Source organism: Panthera tigris, chromosome B3, assembly GCF_018350195.1.
Source record: "Panthera tigris isolate Pti1 chromosome B3, P.tigris_Pti1_mat1.1, whole genome shotgun sequence".
In the NCBI taxonomy this organism is placed as follows: Eukaryota; Metazoa; Chordata; class Mammalia; order Carnivora; family Felidae; genus Panthera; species Panthera tigris.
Genome location: NC_056665.1, coordinates 109,874,899 through 109,893,158, shown reverse-complemented (window position 1 = coordinate 109,893,158; position 18,260 = coordinate 109,874,899). Strand labels below are relative to the sequence as shown.

Here is an 18,260-nt window from a genome sequence, read left to right as displayed (position 1 = left end):
CTTCTCTCTCTGCCCCTCCCCCACTTGTGCTCTGTCTCTATCAAAAACAAATAAAATACTTAAAAAAATGTTTTTTTTTAAATGTGAGATTTGAGCAAAAACTCCAACCCATTTATTGGCTGCTAAAAAAGGAATTCTTTAATAATACTTTACTCTCATTTCAAAGGCAAGGTCATTTGTTAAGGGAACAGGTTTCAGTGTACTACAGAGGAGAGAAACAAACAGAAAGAGGACCTGGAGGAACCCCCCCCCCCCCGCCCAGTTCCTAAGAAGAATTTCTGTAAAAGCCTTTCTCAGATTTATGAATGGATCTCAAAGAGCATGAATTCTAACTGCTTTAGAGACCAGTATGTTATTTTAGATAGAAGATAGGGGAAACGATTTCTGACTGAACATGGAAACACGGTTTCAACACAGGATAGAAAGGCAAACACTTCAACGTCTCTGAAAACCGCTAAGTGATTATCTGCAACGCGACTTTGCAGCTTTCAATACCTTAATCAGCTCTTTTTCTTTATGGAGGTCCTCATGAAGTTCCGGAAGAGGATCTCTACTTTGTGCCTTTAAAACTTGCAGCCTGCTTTTCAACTCCTTGATTTTCTTTTCACACTGGTCCCAGGTCTATTTGAAAACAGTATTAAAATTGGTAAGTGCTTTGCTTTTAAGAATGAATCGCAGAAACCAAACAACTCATTTAATCCACTCCATTAAATGTCTTTTTGTAAATCCCACAGAAACCCAGTTCCTTTTCTCAAGAAGACTAGTCTAAATGCAGATAGAACACCAGTATGGTTCCATACCCCTGTTGCAGCTTTATGTGTGGCTCATTTCAACGACTGAGTTGGTTGGCTTTTGCTTCAAAAGATTTCTTCTTCCTTCCCCATATCCTCGATCTAATCTTATTTTTATTTTAGTTTCCGGAAAGTGCACATTTAAAAGGCTACCGTAAGGATTAATTTTTAACACAGTCTTGGGCACACACATCATAAAGCAAAAGCACTCAACCACTTTTCTTGTCTTCTTTCTAATGTCCCTCTGCGCTCGCTCTCTCTCTTTCTGGAAATAGCGTGGCTTTAGTGACCCTTTCATAGTGAACTTCGCTCCACATTTCTCACCGCTGCTTTGACTGCCGCCTTCTGCTTAAAGCACTTTACGGTTTATAAAGCATTCTCAACTTCGTTATCTCACTGTAATTATCATAATTTTAGGAGACTGACAGGGTTTCGCATTTTAAAATGAGGCTCAGAGAAAAGTGACTGGCCAAGGATATGCGCTTACAAGCACACCAGTCAAAGGTCGGCCTAAGCCTGCAGTCCGCTTGCCTGCACCCCCTCACCTCTGCAATGCCTTCCTCTCTCTCACAGCATCTCTTTTCCTTTACCCTTATATCACTGAGAAAATAGTTGCCTGCATTTACAAGTTCAGAATGTTTACAATAGATTCACTGGAATAAGTTTCTACTCCCGAGGTTGCTAAAAGTAGACAAACGTAAAGTCAAACATTCCTCAGTACAACTGATACCTAAACACACTTGAGTTGCCCCTAATCTACGGTAACATAGAATTCACATGAGGGGAGGCTGCTTGTCTGCAACATCAACTCTCTGGAACATAACCAAGAAGGAAGTGAAGAGAGAAATGAAACTGAGTCCTTATTTCTCCCCGCAAACCATTAACTAATACATTTACCACCGTGTTTTACAAACAGGGGAAGTGTTCAACAAATATTTGCTAGTTAATGAATTTCACATAGCCCATATACCAAATAAAACTCAGATATTTTATTCATAGGAGAGATGTTCAGGCCCTAACTCAGCACATATTTATTCTTTATTCAAAAACACTAACTCTGGGGGACCCTGGGGGGCTCAGTCGATTAAGCGTCCCACTTCAGTCAGGTCACAATCTCATGGCTTGTGAGTTCGAGCCCCACATCGGGCTCTGTGCTGACGGCTCAGAGCCTGGAGCCTGCTTTGGAGTCTGTGTCTCCCTCTCTTTCCCTGTCCCTCTCCTGCTTGCACTTTGGCTGTCTCTCTTTCAGAAATAAACAAACATTCAAACAAAAAACAAACCATCTCTGATAAGCTTGGTTATCTGGTTTTGGTACACCCACAATAGGTTAGGAAGTGGGCTATAAGGAGCAGGTATGCTCAGAGAAATAAAAATTAAACAGACCACTTTAAATAATGTTTAGAGAAGAAAATATAAGAAAAATAATAAAAACCACAAAAACATTCGGGCAGCATAGTTGTGTTGGGCCATGGGATCAAAGCAGCTCAGAGTCCTTAAGAATACCTTGATATGTTTTAGTGTAACAAAATAATAATTATTTCCTAATAACAACTCAGAATAAAACATTTTGGTTCTTAAAAATATAATCATAAATTATCTGTGAAACTCTTATACGCACTTCTGTGGAAAAGCACATTCTCGGATGACAGAACAAAGAGGAAGTATTACCGTGTTTATTTTCACATACCACACGCAAGGTCAGACCATATGTGGAACATTAGCTTTCTGTACAGAACTTCCATGGAACGTGAACGAGTTTCTTGTTTTGTAAAAGTGAATATAAAATAGAACCTCAAGTATGCATACATTTAACACTGAACTTTCTCAATGTTCGATTATTATTTTGCAACAAGTACCTAGTATGATTAGGACTCAAGGTCCCTCGGAAAACTTACAATATTGTGATTTCCTAAAAATCGTTCCCATTTTTGCACAGCAAACAAAAATTCTATGTACTGCACCTGAATATCAGGAAAAGTAAACGGTGAGTTTACCTCTATATTGCTCTGCAACTGGGTAATCATCTCTCCTACTTGGAGCTTTGTGTCCTTCCAGTTGTCCTGGAGTTGACTGATTTTCTTGTCAATCAACTCTTTTGTTTCCAGGCTAGCTGCGTTCCGTAACTTTTCCCCAGCTTCTAAGGTGAGTGCATAGGTGATGTGCCGTCTCTGAAAATGAATGTCTTTACTCTAGAAAACCAAAAAACACAAAAAAGTGATTTCCTTAAGCCTCTGCTATTATCCAACTGCGACCGTATGTGTTTGTGAACATTTCCTTCGGAGCTTTTCCTGCTGATAAATGTTAAATTATACATAAATTAGACAGATCTGATTAGAAAGTGTGCACACGCACACACACACATTCACATCTAAGGTTACGTTTTACACTACTATATACTACACCAAGTAATGTGATCTTAAAATAATTTCCAATGGTTAAGAGATAACATTCTTAGTGTAATGATCAGAGACATAAAGACATAAAAGTATATACTTCAAAGACTAAGAGCCTACAAGATAAATAGACCTAAGAGTATTAAGCAAATGATCGGAGTATTAGACCTGAAATTAAGAGCAAATACTCACTACGACCATGGTAGAAGAGTCAGCTTACTCTTAACCCCTGAGAGTCAAATGTGCATATTATGCTACACAGATATAAAAGGAGAGAACAAATATAAAAGGAGAGAACAAATAAAAAAGGAAAAATATAAAAAATACACACTTAAACTTATTATGGGCACTTAAACATATGCATCAGCGTATGCCCCAGAGGGACAGCTGTATGATGTTCCATTTGAGTATCGTGCAGGCTCTAAAAAAGAGCCTTTTAAAGAGAGTGAAAGTGGGGGAGAGGGGAAGAGGGAGAGGGAAGGAGAGACAGAGAGGGGGAGAGACAAAGAGAGGGGGAGAGAGAGGGGGGGAGAATCTTAAGCAGGCTCCACGCTCAGCACGGAGCCCCACACAGGGCTCGATCCCACAACCCAGGGATCATGACCTGAGCTGAAATCAAGAGTTGGATGCTCAACCAACTGAGCCACCCAGGCGCCTCCAGGCTCTTCTTTAAAAGGACCGACAGTACCTATTTTCACTATAAAAATGAAGTAAACACTTTTAAATTGACTCATACTCCCAAAAGCATTTGGTTTCAGGAAAAAAAACAAAAAACAAAAAAAAACCAACTTAGTTTTCTTTCCTTCTTTTTTTTTTCTGTTCTAAATATGATTTCCTTCATCTTCAAATTTCTCAAGGGAGGCATAATGTAGGCATTTTCCAGAATGGGAACTGATGTTTAAAAAAAAATCAACAGAGTGTTGATTTACAAAGGTATTTCTGGGAATACTTGATATAACCCAATACAAAGTAGGAAAGCGGACTGTCCTCTCAGGATCAGACACAAATAAGAGGAACCGCAACTCAGGGAGCGTCCTGACACTCCACACTCGTCTTTCCAACGCATAGTATTGCTCGACATGGCCAAAGAGATAGACATCTATAGGCATTTTAGGCTTCTCAAAAGACCTGCTCCTCCAATTTTCCCTGACTTGGTCAACAGCACACTATCCACCAAGATGCTCAAGCCAAAACCCTAGAGTCATCTTGACTTAGATTTTTATTTACCTGCCACATCCAAACCATTAGGAAGTCTTGTAAACTCTATTACAAACACATCCTTTTTCAGTCTTCACCATGATCATCCTTTTCTTATCCATCATAACAGCTATCCAAGACTATAGAAATGGCCTTCTAACTGGTTATAGGAGACTGTATTTTTCACAAAATGCCCACAATATTCCTAGTCCTACACGCTCTTCCAGAACCTTGCCATCACTCCCCATCAAGCATTGGGGTCTCTGCCCCCTTCTGTTAATCCTGTGTGAGCATGTGTGATGGCCTTCATTAACAGAGGATGGTAGAAGTGACTTATGTGACTTCTGAGGCTAGGTCTAGAAGGCAGTACAGCGTCTCCCTGGATCTCTCTCTTGGGACGTGCACCTTTGAGTCCACTGAGGTGCCATGTAAAAAGTCTGGCTATAAGAAGCCTTCATGTGGAGAGACCACAGAGCATCATGCTGTCTGAGTCTTTCCCACTTAAGTGCTAGACATGAAAGTGAGGGAGCCCCCACCACCGTCTGACTGAAACTTCCTGAGAGACCCTAAGCAAGAACCACCCGATTGAGCCCTGTCGACCCCGAGTACTTTGAGAGCTAATAATCAATGACGGTTGTTATGCAGCAAGAGATAAGTAATACGCTGGGATTCCTGCCTCTCCTTCGGCGCCCCTATTATCTATCTTCCCTCAGAGCAGCTGGAGGGTCTTTAAAAAATCCAAACGGTATCAGGGCGTCTGGGTGGCTCAGTAGGTTAAGCATCCAACTCTTGATCTCAGCTCAGGTCTTGATCTCAGGGTCTCGAGTTCAATCCCCGCATCAGGCTCCGTGCCGGGCGTGGAGACCGCATTGAAAACAACAACAACAACACAAAAACAACACAAATGGTACCATGCTGCCCCTGTTCCAACTGAGGCTTCTGATTACAGGAAGACTATAATCCGGCTACTACATCTCACCTACAAAGCACTCCTCCCTATTTGCCTCTCAAATTCACTCCCTACCACTGCTGCCTTACTGGTTATACTCTGCTCACACTGGCCTTCTTCCTGTTCCTCTGCCCTGTCAAGTTTGTTCCCATCTTGCGGACTCTGGGGTAAGACATTCCTTCTGTCTGAAAGGTTCTTCCCCAGATTTTTGCACGGCTGGCTCCTTCTCATCATTCAGGTTTCAGTTTACATGTCATATTCCCAGAGGTCACTCAGTTAAAAGCAGCCACCAGCCCCTTCGTTACTGGTCCTGTTTTAGTTGTTGACATATGCCTTATTGCAATCTGATTACCTTATTTATTGATTTGTCCGACTTCCCACCACCAATCAGATGAATTAGCATTTCCTTGTTTATTAATTTGTCTGCTTGCCTGCCTGAGAGCAAGGCTCTTCTCTTTGCCCATACCACATGCCCAGCATTTAAAACAGTGCCGGGCACAGAGCAGATATATCCAATTGGTGCCTGATAACTGGATAAATGAATGAAGAGAGTACAGGATTTCAAAAGGGTGGTGTTTCATTTAGCTGTGCCTCTACAGTGCAGAGTGGTTCTACAGCTAAACGGAACATGTTTTGGGGACTGCCCACTAACTACTCGAGACCTATGCTCGTTCAGCAACTCTCTGACTGAAAAGTTGGTTGCCCAAGAGCACACTTACCTTGATGAGCATTGAGTAATATTGGAATTAATACAAACTAATATGACACTGCATGGAACACCGGAATTAATATAAAACAGGAAAAAAAAAAAGAAAAAAAAAGAGAAAAAAAAGAGAGGAAAAAAAGAGAAAAAAAGAAAAAAAAGAGAAGAAAAGAGGAAAAAAAGAAAAAAAGAGAAAAAAGAGAAGAAAAGAGAAAAAAAGAGAAGAAAAGAGAAAAAAGAGAAAAAGAGAGGAAAAAAAGAGAAAAAAAGAAAAAAAGAAGAAAATAGGAAAAAAAGAAAAAAAGATAAAAAAGAGAAGAAAAGAGAAAAAAGAGAAGAGAAAAAAAGAGAAAAAAGAAAAAAAGAGAAAAAAAGAGGAAAATAAAAAGAGAAAAAAAAGAGAAAACTTGGTTGCCTAAATGAATTTGCCCTTCAAGAGTAAGCAAGAGTTCCACTGTAAATTATGGCACTGGTGGTCAAGTTATTCATCAGTCGGTGCCTTAAAGCTTGGGTGGAAGGAATCTGTCACTGAGACTTGCCCCACTCTACCCACCCATCCCCAACTCCAGCCCTACTCCCGCAGCCCGAGAGAGCCTCACTATTTCTGGATGAACGGGTAAGATTGGGTTTCGGACGCCACAAGGCCGGGGACAAGGCTGAACAGGGTTACGGTGACCCTGGATAGCTGATCCTCCCAGTACAGAGAGCACACCTGAATCGCAATGTATTAAAAAAAAAACCCCACAAAACTTGAGGTGAATGAACACCTTCCCAACGACGATCGCACCGTAGTCCTCACGCTGCTACCGTGCCGGCATTACCTTCAGCTCACGGATCAGCCTCCTGGTTTGGGGGAGGCTGTGGCAATCCTGGCTCTTGGCGGCAGACAGCAGGGGGCCGGTGTTGGCGAGGAAGCGGAGCAAGTCCTCCGCGGCCGTGGTGAAGTGCCGCCATCGCCCCACCAGCCCATCGATGTGGCTCTTCCTCTGCCGGAGGCTCTGGGCCGCACTCTGCCACCGCTCCTTCAGTTTCGTGAACTTTGAAACAAATTCCGGTCTTGGGAGAAACAAATGGTTAGAGGATCTTGTCACCGACACGTAGAAAAAAGAACTCCCAACGCACCGAAGAAGCTCAGATGTGCTGTTAATATGCATCATTTACAGGGGTGGGGGGTGGGGGTGGAAGAAAACCTTTTTAAAATGTGCGTACTCTTCAACTTAAAGGTGTTGGGAAATTTAGGGTTGGGGCAGGGGCAGCGTGGGGTTGGCAAAAGGCATTTAGCGGGAGATAGTTGCATGTGACCCGGTATTTTGCCAGCATGGAAAAACTGCATCCTTTAAACAAATGTAAGCTATTTTAACTTGCATTATTCCAAATGCCGTGTGGAAAACTGAATATTGGACCGATGTGAAATGATGAACAGGTACCGTGTAACGTTCTCGATTACTTACTTGCACGCCATACTTTACAAAATTTCAGCAACAGAGACGATGCTTTCTGCGACTACTCAACGAGTTCTTTTCCGGATAAATAATAACCCACCACGTGATAAGTAAGGCCTTTTATATATTATCGGAAAAGTCATGCTTTGCTACACGGATCAAAATCTAGTTTGTCATCCTGGAATGGGGCTGAAGTTATAACTTCAGAGCTAGAAGGAAATGGACTTTATACTTCTTAGCTATGCTCAAAGAAAATTCAGGTATATGGGTGTTAATGGGGAGGAAAAACAATACCTATCAGGACACTTAGAGAAGCATTTAAGAGACTAGCCCGTCTCAGGACTCTGTCTGCCATGTGTACCAGCTCTGTGAGCAGGCTCATGTCACCAGGCTGGCGTAAGGGGCTCTTCTCAGCCTGACTGGCACTGCCCAGTGATGCCAACACCGTGTACATAGCAGAGAGAGAAATCCCTTCTTTCACAACTACGTGCTATAGCTACCTGCTGGGAACAGCAGCACTTTAAGAATTATTGTTATTATTTTTTTATTTTTTGAGAGAGAGACAGAGAGAGCGAGACAGCAAGGGGGATGGGCAGAGGGAGAAGGAGAGCGAGACTCTTAAGCAGGCTCCACACCCAGGTAGAGCCTGACATGGGGCTCAATCTCACGACCGTGAGATCATGACCTAAGCCAAAATCAAGAATTGGACGCTTAACCCATTGAGCACCCAGGCGCCCCCAAAATTATTTTTCAAATAGCAAAATGTCATGAGGCTGCAGACAGAGAGGAAAACACTACAGAAGAATCCTTTGCGGCAAAAACGTAGTTAACTCCACTTGGTGAGTGGGTATTCGCAAAGCACTAATCTAATGTTTGCTAATGCCACCCTTCTATCATACATAGAAGTGCGACTGACATTTCTACGGCCACGTAGCAAGTCCCCATCCTAATAAACAGTCAGAAGACTGGCCTCATGATGGTCTATCAACTGACATGGCTGCAGGTTACCAAAGTGGTCAAGATTCACGTGGTGGGAGGCCAGACCTCACACACGCGCGCGCACACGCACACACACACACACACACACACACACCCATCATAAACCCCAGACAGCTTACCTCTTCTCTATTTCTGTGGTGTCCAAGAGTTGTAAGGACTGGGTGACATAAGAATCAGCCACCGTCTGGTTTATAGAAACTTCAGCTTCTAACATCTGCATATGAGTTAAAATAGAAGATATCAGTAGATTCTTTTTATGAACCTGGAGCTTCTATTTCCTATTAAAATCTAAGCTCACAGAGGACATGGGAGATGATGAATTTTCAAATTATTTGAGCCTCATTGCAAAAAAGGATCAACCATCATGTCACCATCACCTATGAATAGAATCTCAGAAGCAAACAGGCGTAATAACAAGTACAACTAAAGCCCATTTATTGGGCATTTACTATTTGTGAGGCACTGTGTAAAACACGCATTGTCTCACTTATTCCTCAACCTTCAGACTTAAGTACTATTATCACACCCGTTTAAAGATAAGGAAACTAAGACGGAAAGAGGGCTGGTAATTTAATCGAGGTCACTCATGCAGGGTTTTTTGTTTTGGTTGTTCAATGAACTTCATTTTCATTGGAGGACCTTAATGTAACGATAAAGACTTAAATCATTTACATTAAAAACTAGTGACCTAATCATGCACACTTTCAAAATGCAGTATTTGCCTATACCATCAAGAGTATTTCTGAATGCACATCAGTGTAAGCACAGGGAATAACCTCTGTCAAATTATTAAGGCTGCAATTATAATTATGCAATTCAATATTTTAGAGAATTATTCAGTGAATACGCAAAGATGAGTTGAAGTATTTTAGCCTGCTCTTGGTATGTTTGCATCCTATGGAAGCAAAGTTGTGCTAGAAGTTTCCCCTGTTGCAGAAAATCTAGTTCTCTCATTAATAAAATAGAGCACTAAAACAAAATGTTGAAATTTATGAAATGTGTGAGAGTTTTACAAATAATCAATTGGCAAATGAATCTGCTTAAAGTCCTATATTTGATTGTTAGGGACTGATCGATTTAAATAGATTGCAATGAGCATCTTTCCCTGACTCCTGCCCCAGGGTGAATGTACAAAGCAGCGGAGAGCACAGGTTTACCTCGTATGTTTTCTGCTGTTCCAGGAGAGCTGGGAGGCTGTCAGCCATAGTCACCTTGAGCGTCTCTTCTGTCTTCTCCAGAAGCTGGACCCATTTTTCACAGCAATAAAGAAACTTTTCATTCAATCCTGTTGCCTGAAGCTCACTACAAAGGTTTATACACAGACAAAACAGAACCATAAAACAATGACATTACTGAGCTCAAGTCAATAATTTTAGCTTAACTGAAACAGAATGAAAGAGGTGGGATGTTCTGACCTGCAGCGTTCCAGGGCTGTTGCCGTGGCCCGAATCCACTGTCGGTTCACATTTTGTAACGTCTTTATGGCTATGTCACTAAGGGGGAGTTTGAGGCTTACTTCATTCAAATGTTCCACATCAGGTGACTGGGCTGTCAGTGCCAGCACATGGTTCTATTAAAAAAATTAAATTTCAGGTTTCTGGAGGCCAATAAGATATCTAGAAGATGAAAAGGACTCAGAGATCCTGCAGACCATCCTTATCTCAAAAATGAGGGAAAACTGGGAGCCTCAATAGGTAGATGATTTACCCATGATCAAACAGCCAGTTAGTATTAGACTTGGACCTAAACCCTGGTCTCCCAATCCTGTGGCTTTTCTAGAATAAGTGCACACACGGTCAGCACCGCAATGGCCCGGGAAATAGAAAATGATCTCAGGGATCACCCTTTGAGGGAGATGGAAATGAGATAGGAGTTTTGTCTTTTTTTTTTTTTTTACAGGATCCATTTTGGACTTCAAAAGTCCTACGTATTCTGCCAACTTGACCTTCAACAGATCACAAAGCCAATGAAAATTTAGTCCTTAAAATGACCCTAGTAAAGCATGGTCCTTAAACATCCATATTTTGAAAGAACACGAAATCATGTGAAAGAAAACGCATCAAAATTTTATTTTTAAAATATTCCAGGGACAGCATCTAGGTCAATGGTATTTTAAGCAAACATCCTCGACACTATGCATGCTATCACTACAGAACTCTGCCATCGCAATCTAGGTCAGGGTCAGCAAACTTTTTCTGTAAAGGGCCAGCTCATGAAGAATTTAGCTTTCATGGGCCATATGATCTCTGTCATAATTATTCACCTCTGCTGCTGCAGCATGAAAATTCCCACAGACAATTAATAAATCAAAGGGCATGACTGTGTGCCAATAACAGTTTACACACACTGGTGGAAGATGGGATTTGGATCGTGTGCCATAGTTGGCTGACTCTTGATCTAGGTTATGGATATCAGTCCTGAGGAGTTTGTAGGACCCAGAATTCTTTAATTCTTCCATTCGTTTTTGTTACTTATACTAAACTTACTAAGGTAATAAAGAAAAAAAAATACAGAATTAATGTAATAGGGTATTTTATTTTTGACCTTTAGCGAACCAGAAAAGTTCAATTAATCACAACAGCCAATGCCTAGCTTATTCTAGCTCACTGAAGCTAATTAGTAAAGACGTCAAAAACTTTTAAATCTACTAAATTTACTGTGGCATATTACTAAAATAGATCTCTATGTTGTCATACTTTTCTAGACCTTACGGAAAATAAGGCAAGAATGAATGGCATATATACGACCATGCTCAAGGGGCGCCTGGATGGCTCAGTCAGTTAAACGTCCACCTCTTGATTTTGGCTCAGGTCGTGATTTCATAGTTTATAGATTCGAGCTCTGCATCAGGCTCTGCATTGGGAGTGTGGAGCCGGCTTGAGATTCTCTCTCTCTCCCTCTCTCTTGGCTCCTGCCCTCTTGCATGCTCTGTCTCTCTCAGAATACGTAAACTTTTTTTTTTTTAAATGACCATCCTCAAGAGTGAAGACATCAACAGATTCTGTAACTTAATAGTTATTAGCTTATTTTTTTATCCTATGGTGAGTCTAAGCCCTAAGGAAACACAAACATTGGCAATACCAGGAATAACTCAGGATTTTCTTCTTTTTCTTGATGGTAGAGTTTATCCAAATGCTCTTCTTCATGCGTAATGAGACCTTTTAAAGATTCCAGCCGTTCCCCAAAATCCTTGAACTGCGACAGGACAAACTAGAACAAGAGAGATTTTCATTAGAAATAATTTTCATGTGCATACACAACAAAATGAAGCATAGTCTTGGCAGCTGATAAAAGCTCAAGGTGTTTTCAACGCCCAGCAGCTCATTATTATCTTGACTATTCAGAGGTGAATATTCAGAAGACTCCTGGTTTTTTTACTTTGTGCCTCTGGCAAAGCACTGAGCCTTCAGGGATGAATGGATTACCCGCTGGAGGGGGCATATAGAGGAGGGTTAGTGAGCACTCTGCTCCCTCTGTGTTGCTATTGATATTGAAAAGGGACATTGGAGCTCCATGGCCTTTTATGCAGGTTTTTGACAGCTCAGGCACTAAAGGCTTTTCAAAAAATGAATAAAGAATACAACAAATGGCTCTGGTTTAAGCAGCTACTTCTAGGACTCAAGTACCCCACTTGGATATCCAAATAACTGTGAGATCTGAACAGAATAAGGAATATAACATCCTACTTCTTAAGCCAACATGTTCAATGAAGAAGAGATGCTTGCTTAAGATCTGCCCATTGCTCACGTAATTGAACAGTCACATCAGGGAATCTTTATGTTCAGGGCATCTTGATTGTGTAGTTTCCCCGAGGAGCAGCCCAGAAAGTACTAATAATTAGTACTTCATCAGATATAAGGAATTGAGGGTAGCTTGCAAATGTCCAAGACTACAAGTTGAATGGAAAAAGGACATGAACCTCAAATTCATTAGCTTTCACAAGCAGCATCTTTTCCAAGTAGGAAACCCTCTGGAGGGAGTGCAGTTGTGTAGAGAGGGGCACGTGGGTACTGGACTCTGGGAGCTGTGGAAGTCGATCCAGGAGAGCAGAATTCTGGAGAAAGGCTTCTTTCGTCTTCTGTACGTCATCCTGCAGTTCCTGGAGAAGCAACAGTGATCAGAAAACATTTCCTCCTCGTGTCACAACATAAATTCCTATCCCTGGGACTCCATCAACATCTAGGAGAATTTCTGCCCTAAAATTGTGGGCGTGGCTTTTTGTCATTGTTTATTTCAAAGAGCTGAAAAAGCTAAGCTTTCGTTATATGACGCACATCACTGGCGCTCCTCTGAAATATGTCATTTCCGACCTAAAACTGACAACTAATCAACAGAGTTGGGGCTTCCAATGTGCAGAAACTGAAGACCACCCGGGTAGAGTCCTATGTTTTATGTTTCTAATCATCAAACACTATAAGGATCCACTTTAGGGCCATTTTAAGGATCAGTGCAACTCTGTCCTCTGTCTGAGACTTTATGACATAAACGGATTCATTCGCAGAGACCATAGAATCTCATTAATCAAGCTGATGTTAGGGCTACTCTATAAATGTGGTGTATGCAAAATTTGTTGAAACAACAAATTAGGTAGAAGTTGATCAGAAATACAGATCACATTTGTTGCATTGACTAAGTAGATTAATATTTTTTTATTTGACCTTTGGATTCAGAAGCTACAGAATGTATCTGGTCACCCAGTTTAAAACTAGAGAGTATTCACTTTCTGGGCACTCATTATAATAGGACAAGATTACAGAGGAAATTATACAACTCTTAAATATAGTCAGAGAGTATTCACTTTCTGGGCACTCATTATGATAGGACAAGATTACAGAGGAAATTATACAACTCTTAAATATAGTCTAAAAATCATCATACCCAGAAAAAAGCCACATTAACATGGCATGAATCCATGATTATTTCTAAAGCAAGGGATTCAACATCTATTATTCTTAGATGATCACACTCAGTTGAGACACTTTTGCCTTTATTTGAGAGACCTTGTATGAGGCTTTTGTTTTAGAGTTTTACCTGCTAAAATGAAAGGGGAAACTTGGAACAAGGACCCTTGACCCAGCTACCTGTTGCCTAGACTTTGCTTCTGAGTCACCACTCGGCCCTCCCAACCCTGCACATCACAGCATGTTCACGTCCTACATGGCCTGCTGATGCACCTGTCCTGACCCACTTCTTTGTCCTGTGGTCTGTCTAGTCCCTGGGTCATGGCCCTCTCTGTTGGGCTGTCTTGGCCTTCGTTTTCCCAATGGGCTTTGCAACCACCTTTACATCCTGCAGGGCCCGGGTCAGGATCTCTGCCAGGTTGTTTCCAGACATGTTGATGTTTTCGAGCTGTTGGTACTTTGCTTCCTGCTGCTCCAGCCTTGCTGCAGCTTCGGTGTGAGCACTGTTATGGGCCTTCCAGAGCTGCAACAGACTCTGGGCCTTCTGCAACTGCTCTGCAATGTCTTGGTTTACCTGGGTCCACCTGTCAGAACAACATGAACAAAAGGGCCCTCATACCGTTCTTCCCTTTGCAGCAAAAGCACACTGCACACATTCTACCGGTAAGTCAAGAGCAGATGGGACGTTAAGACACAAATGCCTTTTTAAACTAATGTATCACCATTATATAAACAAAAACAGCAGTCCAAATTAAGATATTTAGTTGACTTTATAATTATCAACAAAAACTACCAAATTTGTGATTGGCATGATCTATTGCATTACGAATGTCTGTTAGGCAAAGGTAGAGAAATTGATGAAAACTTCTCCACATGGGAGGGGTTTATATGGGGGAGGTCTTTAAATGGGCCTTATTTAAATTGAGTTTATGCCAAGTTTATTTTCTAATGACAAAAGCAACATGTTCCTTATATAACAGTGGAAATAAAGGAATTCTTTTTTATTCCATATACAGACTGAATAACCTCTCTTTCCCATGTGACTTAAAAATTTCCCATTATTAATAAAAAATCAGTCTAATTTTATTTTTTAAGTCAGTCTAATTTTAAATGGCTGTACACAACAGGCTTTAAGTGGTCTGTTTTTTAATTACCAAATTCAAGTTTAGTATGGGTAATGAAATAATTTTTAATTTGTGCTTTCAAATCTAATGCTCAGATACAACTTTGTTCCAAAGACCTTTTCCCACATGTCAAAATATTGGTCTTAAACTAGATTTCTGAGAGAATCAATTTGGTCAAAGAACAAGAACGTGTAAACATTTTTAAGGTTATAGCTATACATATGGTCAAACTAGCTTTCTGGAAGCATTATAATATTTACATTTTACCTGAAACACATAAGAATGCTTGTTTCCTGATAGCCTTGACTCTGCTAAATAGATGGAAAAGGTGAAAAATGGCACAGTTGCTTTATTTTTGTGCATTTCAAAATCTTACCAGAACAATGTTTTTCCTAAACAGTATTTTCCCCAACTATAATAGAACGTGCACTCATCATGAAAGAAAACAAAATCCCACCAACCACGTATGTTTAAATCTATCTATCCCTATATCTGTACCTACATTATACCTCACCTTCCTACCTACCTCCTTGCCTACCTATCTATAAAGAGAAGGTTATAAAAAAACAAAAAACAAAAACACCCTCTGACATCTCATTGATCTATAGATAGCTACTGTTAGCATCTTGGTGCTGTCTTCTTCAACCTTTTTCAATAAGCCTTCTGATACATTCTTGTGGCAACAATTGAACGTGTATGTGTAGCAGCAACAATTGAATCCCTTCAATAGCAAACTGCACCGCCATGTTTCGAGGGTGGGCCCAATACTGTAAGTGGCATCAGATACATGTCTATGCTCCTCCTTACTCCCCCTCCTTCCCTTCTTCCAATAAGGACTGGATCACGAGCTGAGGATGTCACCGCAGCGTATGTAAATTTGATGCCTCTTGTTCACAACGCTTGTCCAAAGTGGATTTACCAGAGAGGCCGAATCTACGTGGAGGAAGGGTGGAGGACACTGAGGGTAGCTTAATCTCTTCATCGCTGGCTTAAAAATCAAATTCTCTTCAAGCTGAATTTCATATCCCATTCAGCAAAATTACAGGCTTGCAATTAACCAGGGCCACCCTCCTTAAGCTTTCCACCATAAGCAGTTCATCAAAGAATTCCTTCCAATCTCACAAATCACGTCCCCTCAAGAGGGATAATAACATCCCCTTTCTTCCATCTTAGGTTTCCAGTGAAACGCATTGTCCTTCTGAGCACCCTGTAGTCTGTCTCAGCCTGGGAGTCTGGTATCCGTGAGGATCGCACTGGGCAGTTGGTCTATACCCTCCGAAAGCGGCTACCCTGGCTACGAGGGAAGTAATTGCCTTCGGAAAATCAAGTCTTACGTAAACGAGATGCTTCAAAGCAAAAGAACCACAGTAGCACAAAACCAGATTATCTCAGATGCCTAAGCTTTACAAAGCTGATGTCGCTTCGCAACTCCGGTGGCGCAATCAGCCCGCGGTACTTGTACAAAGCTGATGTCACTTCATTCACCATGTGTCATTGAGATAAGGAAATCTATCTCCTCTGTTATCCCATCTGTATCTTAAAGCATACCTGGCATGAGTATTTTGGCATTTCTCTTCGATTATTTCAGCAACCGAGGGGCAGCGATCTTTGAGTTTTCGAATCACCTCCTGCAGTTTCTCCCAGCTTGCTTCACTGCTCTCAGCTTCATCTTGAAGAGACTGAGAAGAACAGAGCAGGAACATTCACTTCAGAATGGCCTGGCCACATCCAAGGGAGGCAGCTGCTTTTCAGCACGTCTGCTACATCACAATAATATTAACGTTCAGAACTTAATAGGACTGGGGAAAATTACTAGAAATGTGAAGAGGAAGCCCACTGAGGAGGCATCCTTTCATCTGAGGCTACAACATTAAAAAGTATGCTAACACGGGGAGCCTGGGTGGCTCAGTCGGTTAAGCGCCCGACCCTTGATTTCGGCTCAGGTCATGATCTCATGGTTTGTGAGTTTGAGCCTCGCACTGGGCGCTGCGCTGACAGCACGGGGCCTGCTTGGGATTCGCTGTCTCCCCTCTCTCTGCCTCTACCCCCCTCACACTCTCTCTGTCTCCAAATAAATAAATAAACTCAAAAAAAAAAAACAAACATGCTAACACACACCCCCCAAAAGACCAAACTTTTAAACTGCGAGATAATATGGACATGAATAATAGAGAAAAATCCAGTGTAAACTTTGGAGCCACTCATCTGGCTCATTTTGGAATTCCATGTCCTCCTTTTGATGCTGCTATTTAAGACGCTGTTTTGCGCTTCTCTGTGGACAGCACAAAGGCAGCTGTGTCCATTTCTGCACCTGCCTCCACCGGAGGTCTTCTGCCAACCAGGCAGCACCGTGCCACGATCTGCTGAATTTACCTGGAGGTTCTGCACCTGGCATCCTAAGGCCTCTAATGACAAAAACCCAGGCTTGCTGTGCTCCATGCAGTACCAGAATCGGATTGTCATCATCGCCACCTCATCATACAGGCTTTCGTAAATCTTCCACTCCTGCAAAACAGACTGCGTGGAGGTCTTGAGCTCGTTGACCTATATGAAAAGTGCAAAGATATTTAGAAACTCATTGAGAAGAGGCTCCTTCATCATTTTGTTCCCTTCTAAGGATTCTACCATGGTATCTAATCTAGCCATTTCAGCTTGTGAGTATGGGGGAAGGGGCTCCTGGGTGGCTTGATCTCGGTTCAGGTCCTGATCTCAGGGTTTGTGAGTTCGAGCCATCTATCAGCATAGAGCCTGCTTGGGATTCTGTCTCTCCCTTTCTCTGCCCCTCCCCCCACTCACTCTCTCTTGGTCTCTCTCTCTCTCTCAAAATAAATAAACTTAAAAAAGAGAGGGTATTGGGAGAGCTTCAGTGATTAACTGAGGTGGGAAGAGCAGTCAATAAACAAAAAAGATCAGAGAAGACTGAGTTTTAAAACAGGTGAATGAAAACGAGATCTGAGGCCAGAAGGACCAGCAGGGACAGAGTTCAGCCTCCGGGGAGACAGCCGAGGGAGGGAATAATGGATGAGGAACAGAATCTGTGAGTACATATTTCAGCAACACCTAATTAGCTTTCTGATCATGGGCAAGTTATTGAACCCTTGAGTCGATCTCCCTACTCACAAAACAGATACAGTAAATAGAAACATAAATAAAATAGTGTCTGTGGAAATATTCTGCAAACTGTAAAGCACTGTAATTGTCAAATTACTGTTATTGGCACCTGAGTCCGCATAAATTGGAGAGGAATGTGCTCGGTCAAAATGATGAGCAAGTAAAAGTAGGAGGAAATGCGATGATCTCAGATACAATTGCGAATATGTAAGTATATATATTTTTATATGTTGCATAAAGAACATTTACAACTCAACAGGAAAAAGACAAATAACCAAAGGATTAAATTGGGCAAAGGATTAGATCTCTACTAAAGAACATCCACAGTCCTTAGAGAAACATAAATCTATACGACAATGAGCTGCCATTTCACATCCACTAAGATGTCTATAAATCCAAGTTGGGTAATAATCAGTGTTGGCAAGACTGTGGAAAAACTGGAACGTTCATATATTGCTGGTGGAAACATAAAACCGTACAGCCTGTGTAGAAAACGGTTTGGCAGTTCCACAAAAAGTTAAGTATAGAGTTACCATATGACCCACTAATTCCACTCTTAGGTATATACCCCAGAGAAATGGAAGCATATGTTCATATAAAAATCTGTACACAAATGTTCATAGCAGCATGATTCATAATAGCTTAAAAGT

The 18,260-nt window shown here is 41.4% G+C and overlaps 1 protein-coding gene across 3 annotated transcripts in view; it reads right to left on the bottom strand.

The window, feature by feature from the left end:
- Positions 1 to 18,260, bottom strand: part of SYNE2 (spectrin repeat containing nuclear envelope protein 2) — a 283,558-nt gene that overhangs the window by 48,446 nt on the left and 216,852 nt on the right. For all 3 annotated transcript variants that reach the window (XM_042989863.1, XM_042989864.1, XM_042989865.1), the window contains 11 exons: positions 16,873 to 17,043; positions 16,048 to 16,178; positions 13,755 to 13,959; positions 12,394 to 12,573; positions 11,556 to 11,684; positions 9,890 to 10,044; positions 9,632 to 9,776; positions 8,594 to 8,688; positions 6,855 to 7,089; positions 2,786 to 2,980; positions 496 to 621 (listed from right to left, as the gene is read on the bottom strand). In XM_042989863.1, coding sequence (XP_042845797.1) covers positions 496 to 621; positions 2,786 to 2,980; positions 6,855 to 7,089; positions 8,594 to 8,688; positions 9,632 to 9,776; positions 9,890 to 10,044; positions 11,556 to 11,684; positions 12,394 to 12,573; positions 13,755 to 13,959; positions 16,048 to 16,178; positions 16,873 to 17,043 — 1,767 coding nt within the window. The remainder of the gene's footprint in view (positions 1 to 495; positions 622 to 2,785; positions 2,981 to 6,854; positions 7,090 to 8,593; positions 8,689 to 9,631; positions 9,777 to 9,889; positions 10,045 to 11,555; positions 11,685 to 12,393; positions 12,574 to 13,754; positions 13,960 to 16,047; positions 16,179 to 16,872; positions 17,044 to 18,260) is intronic.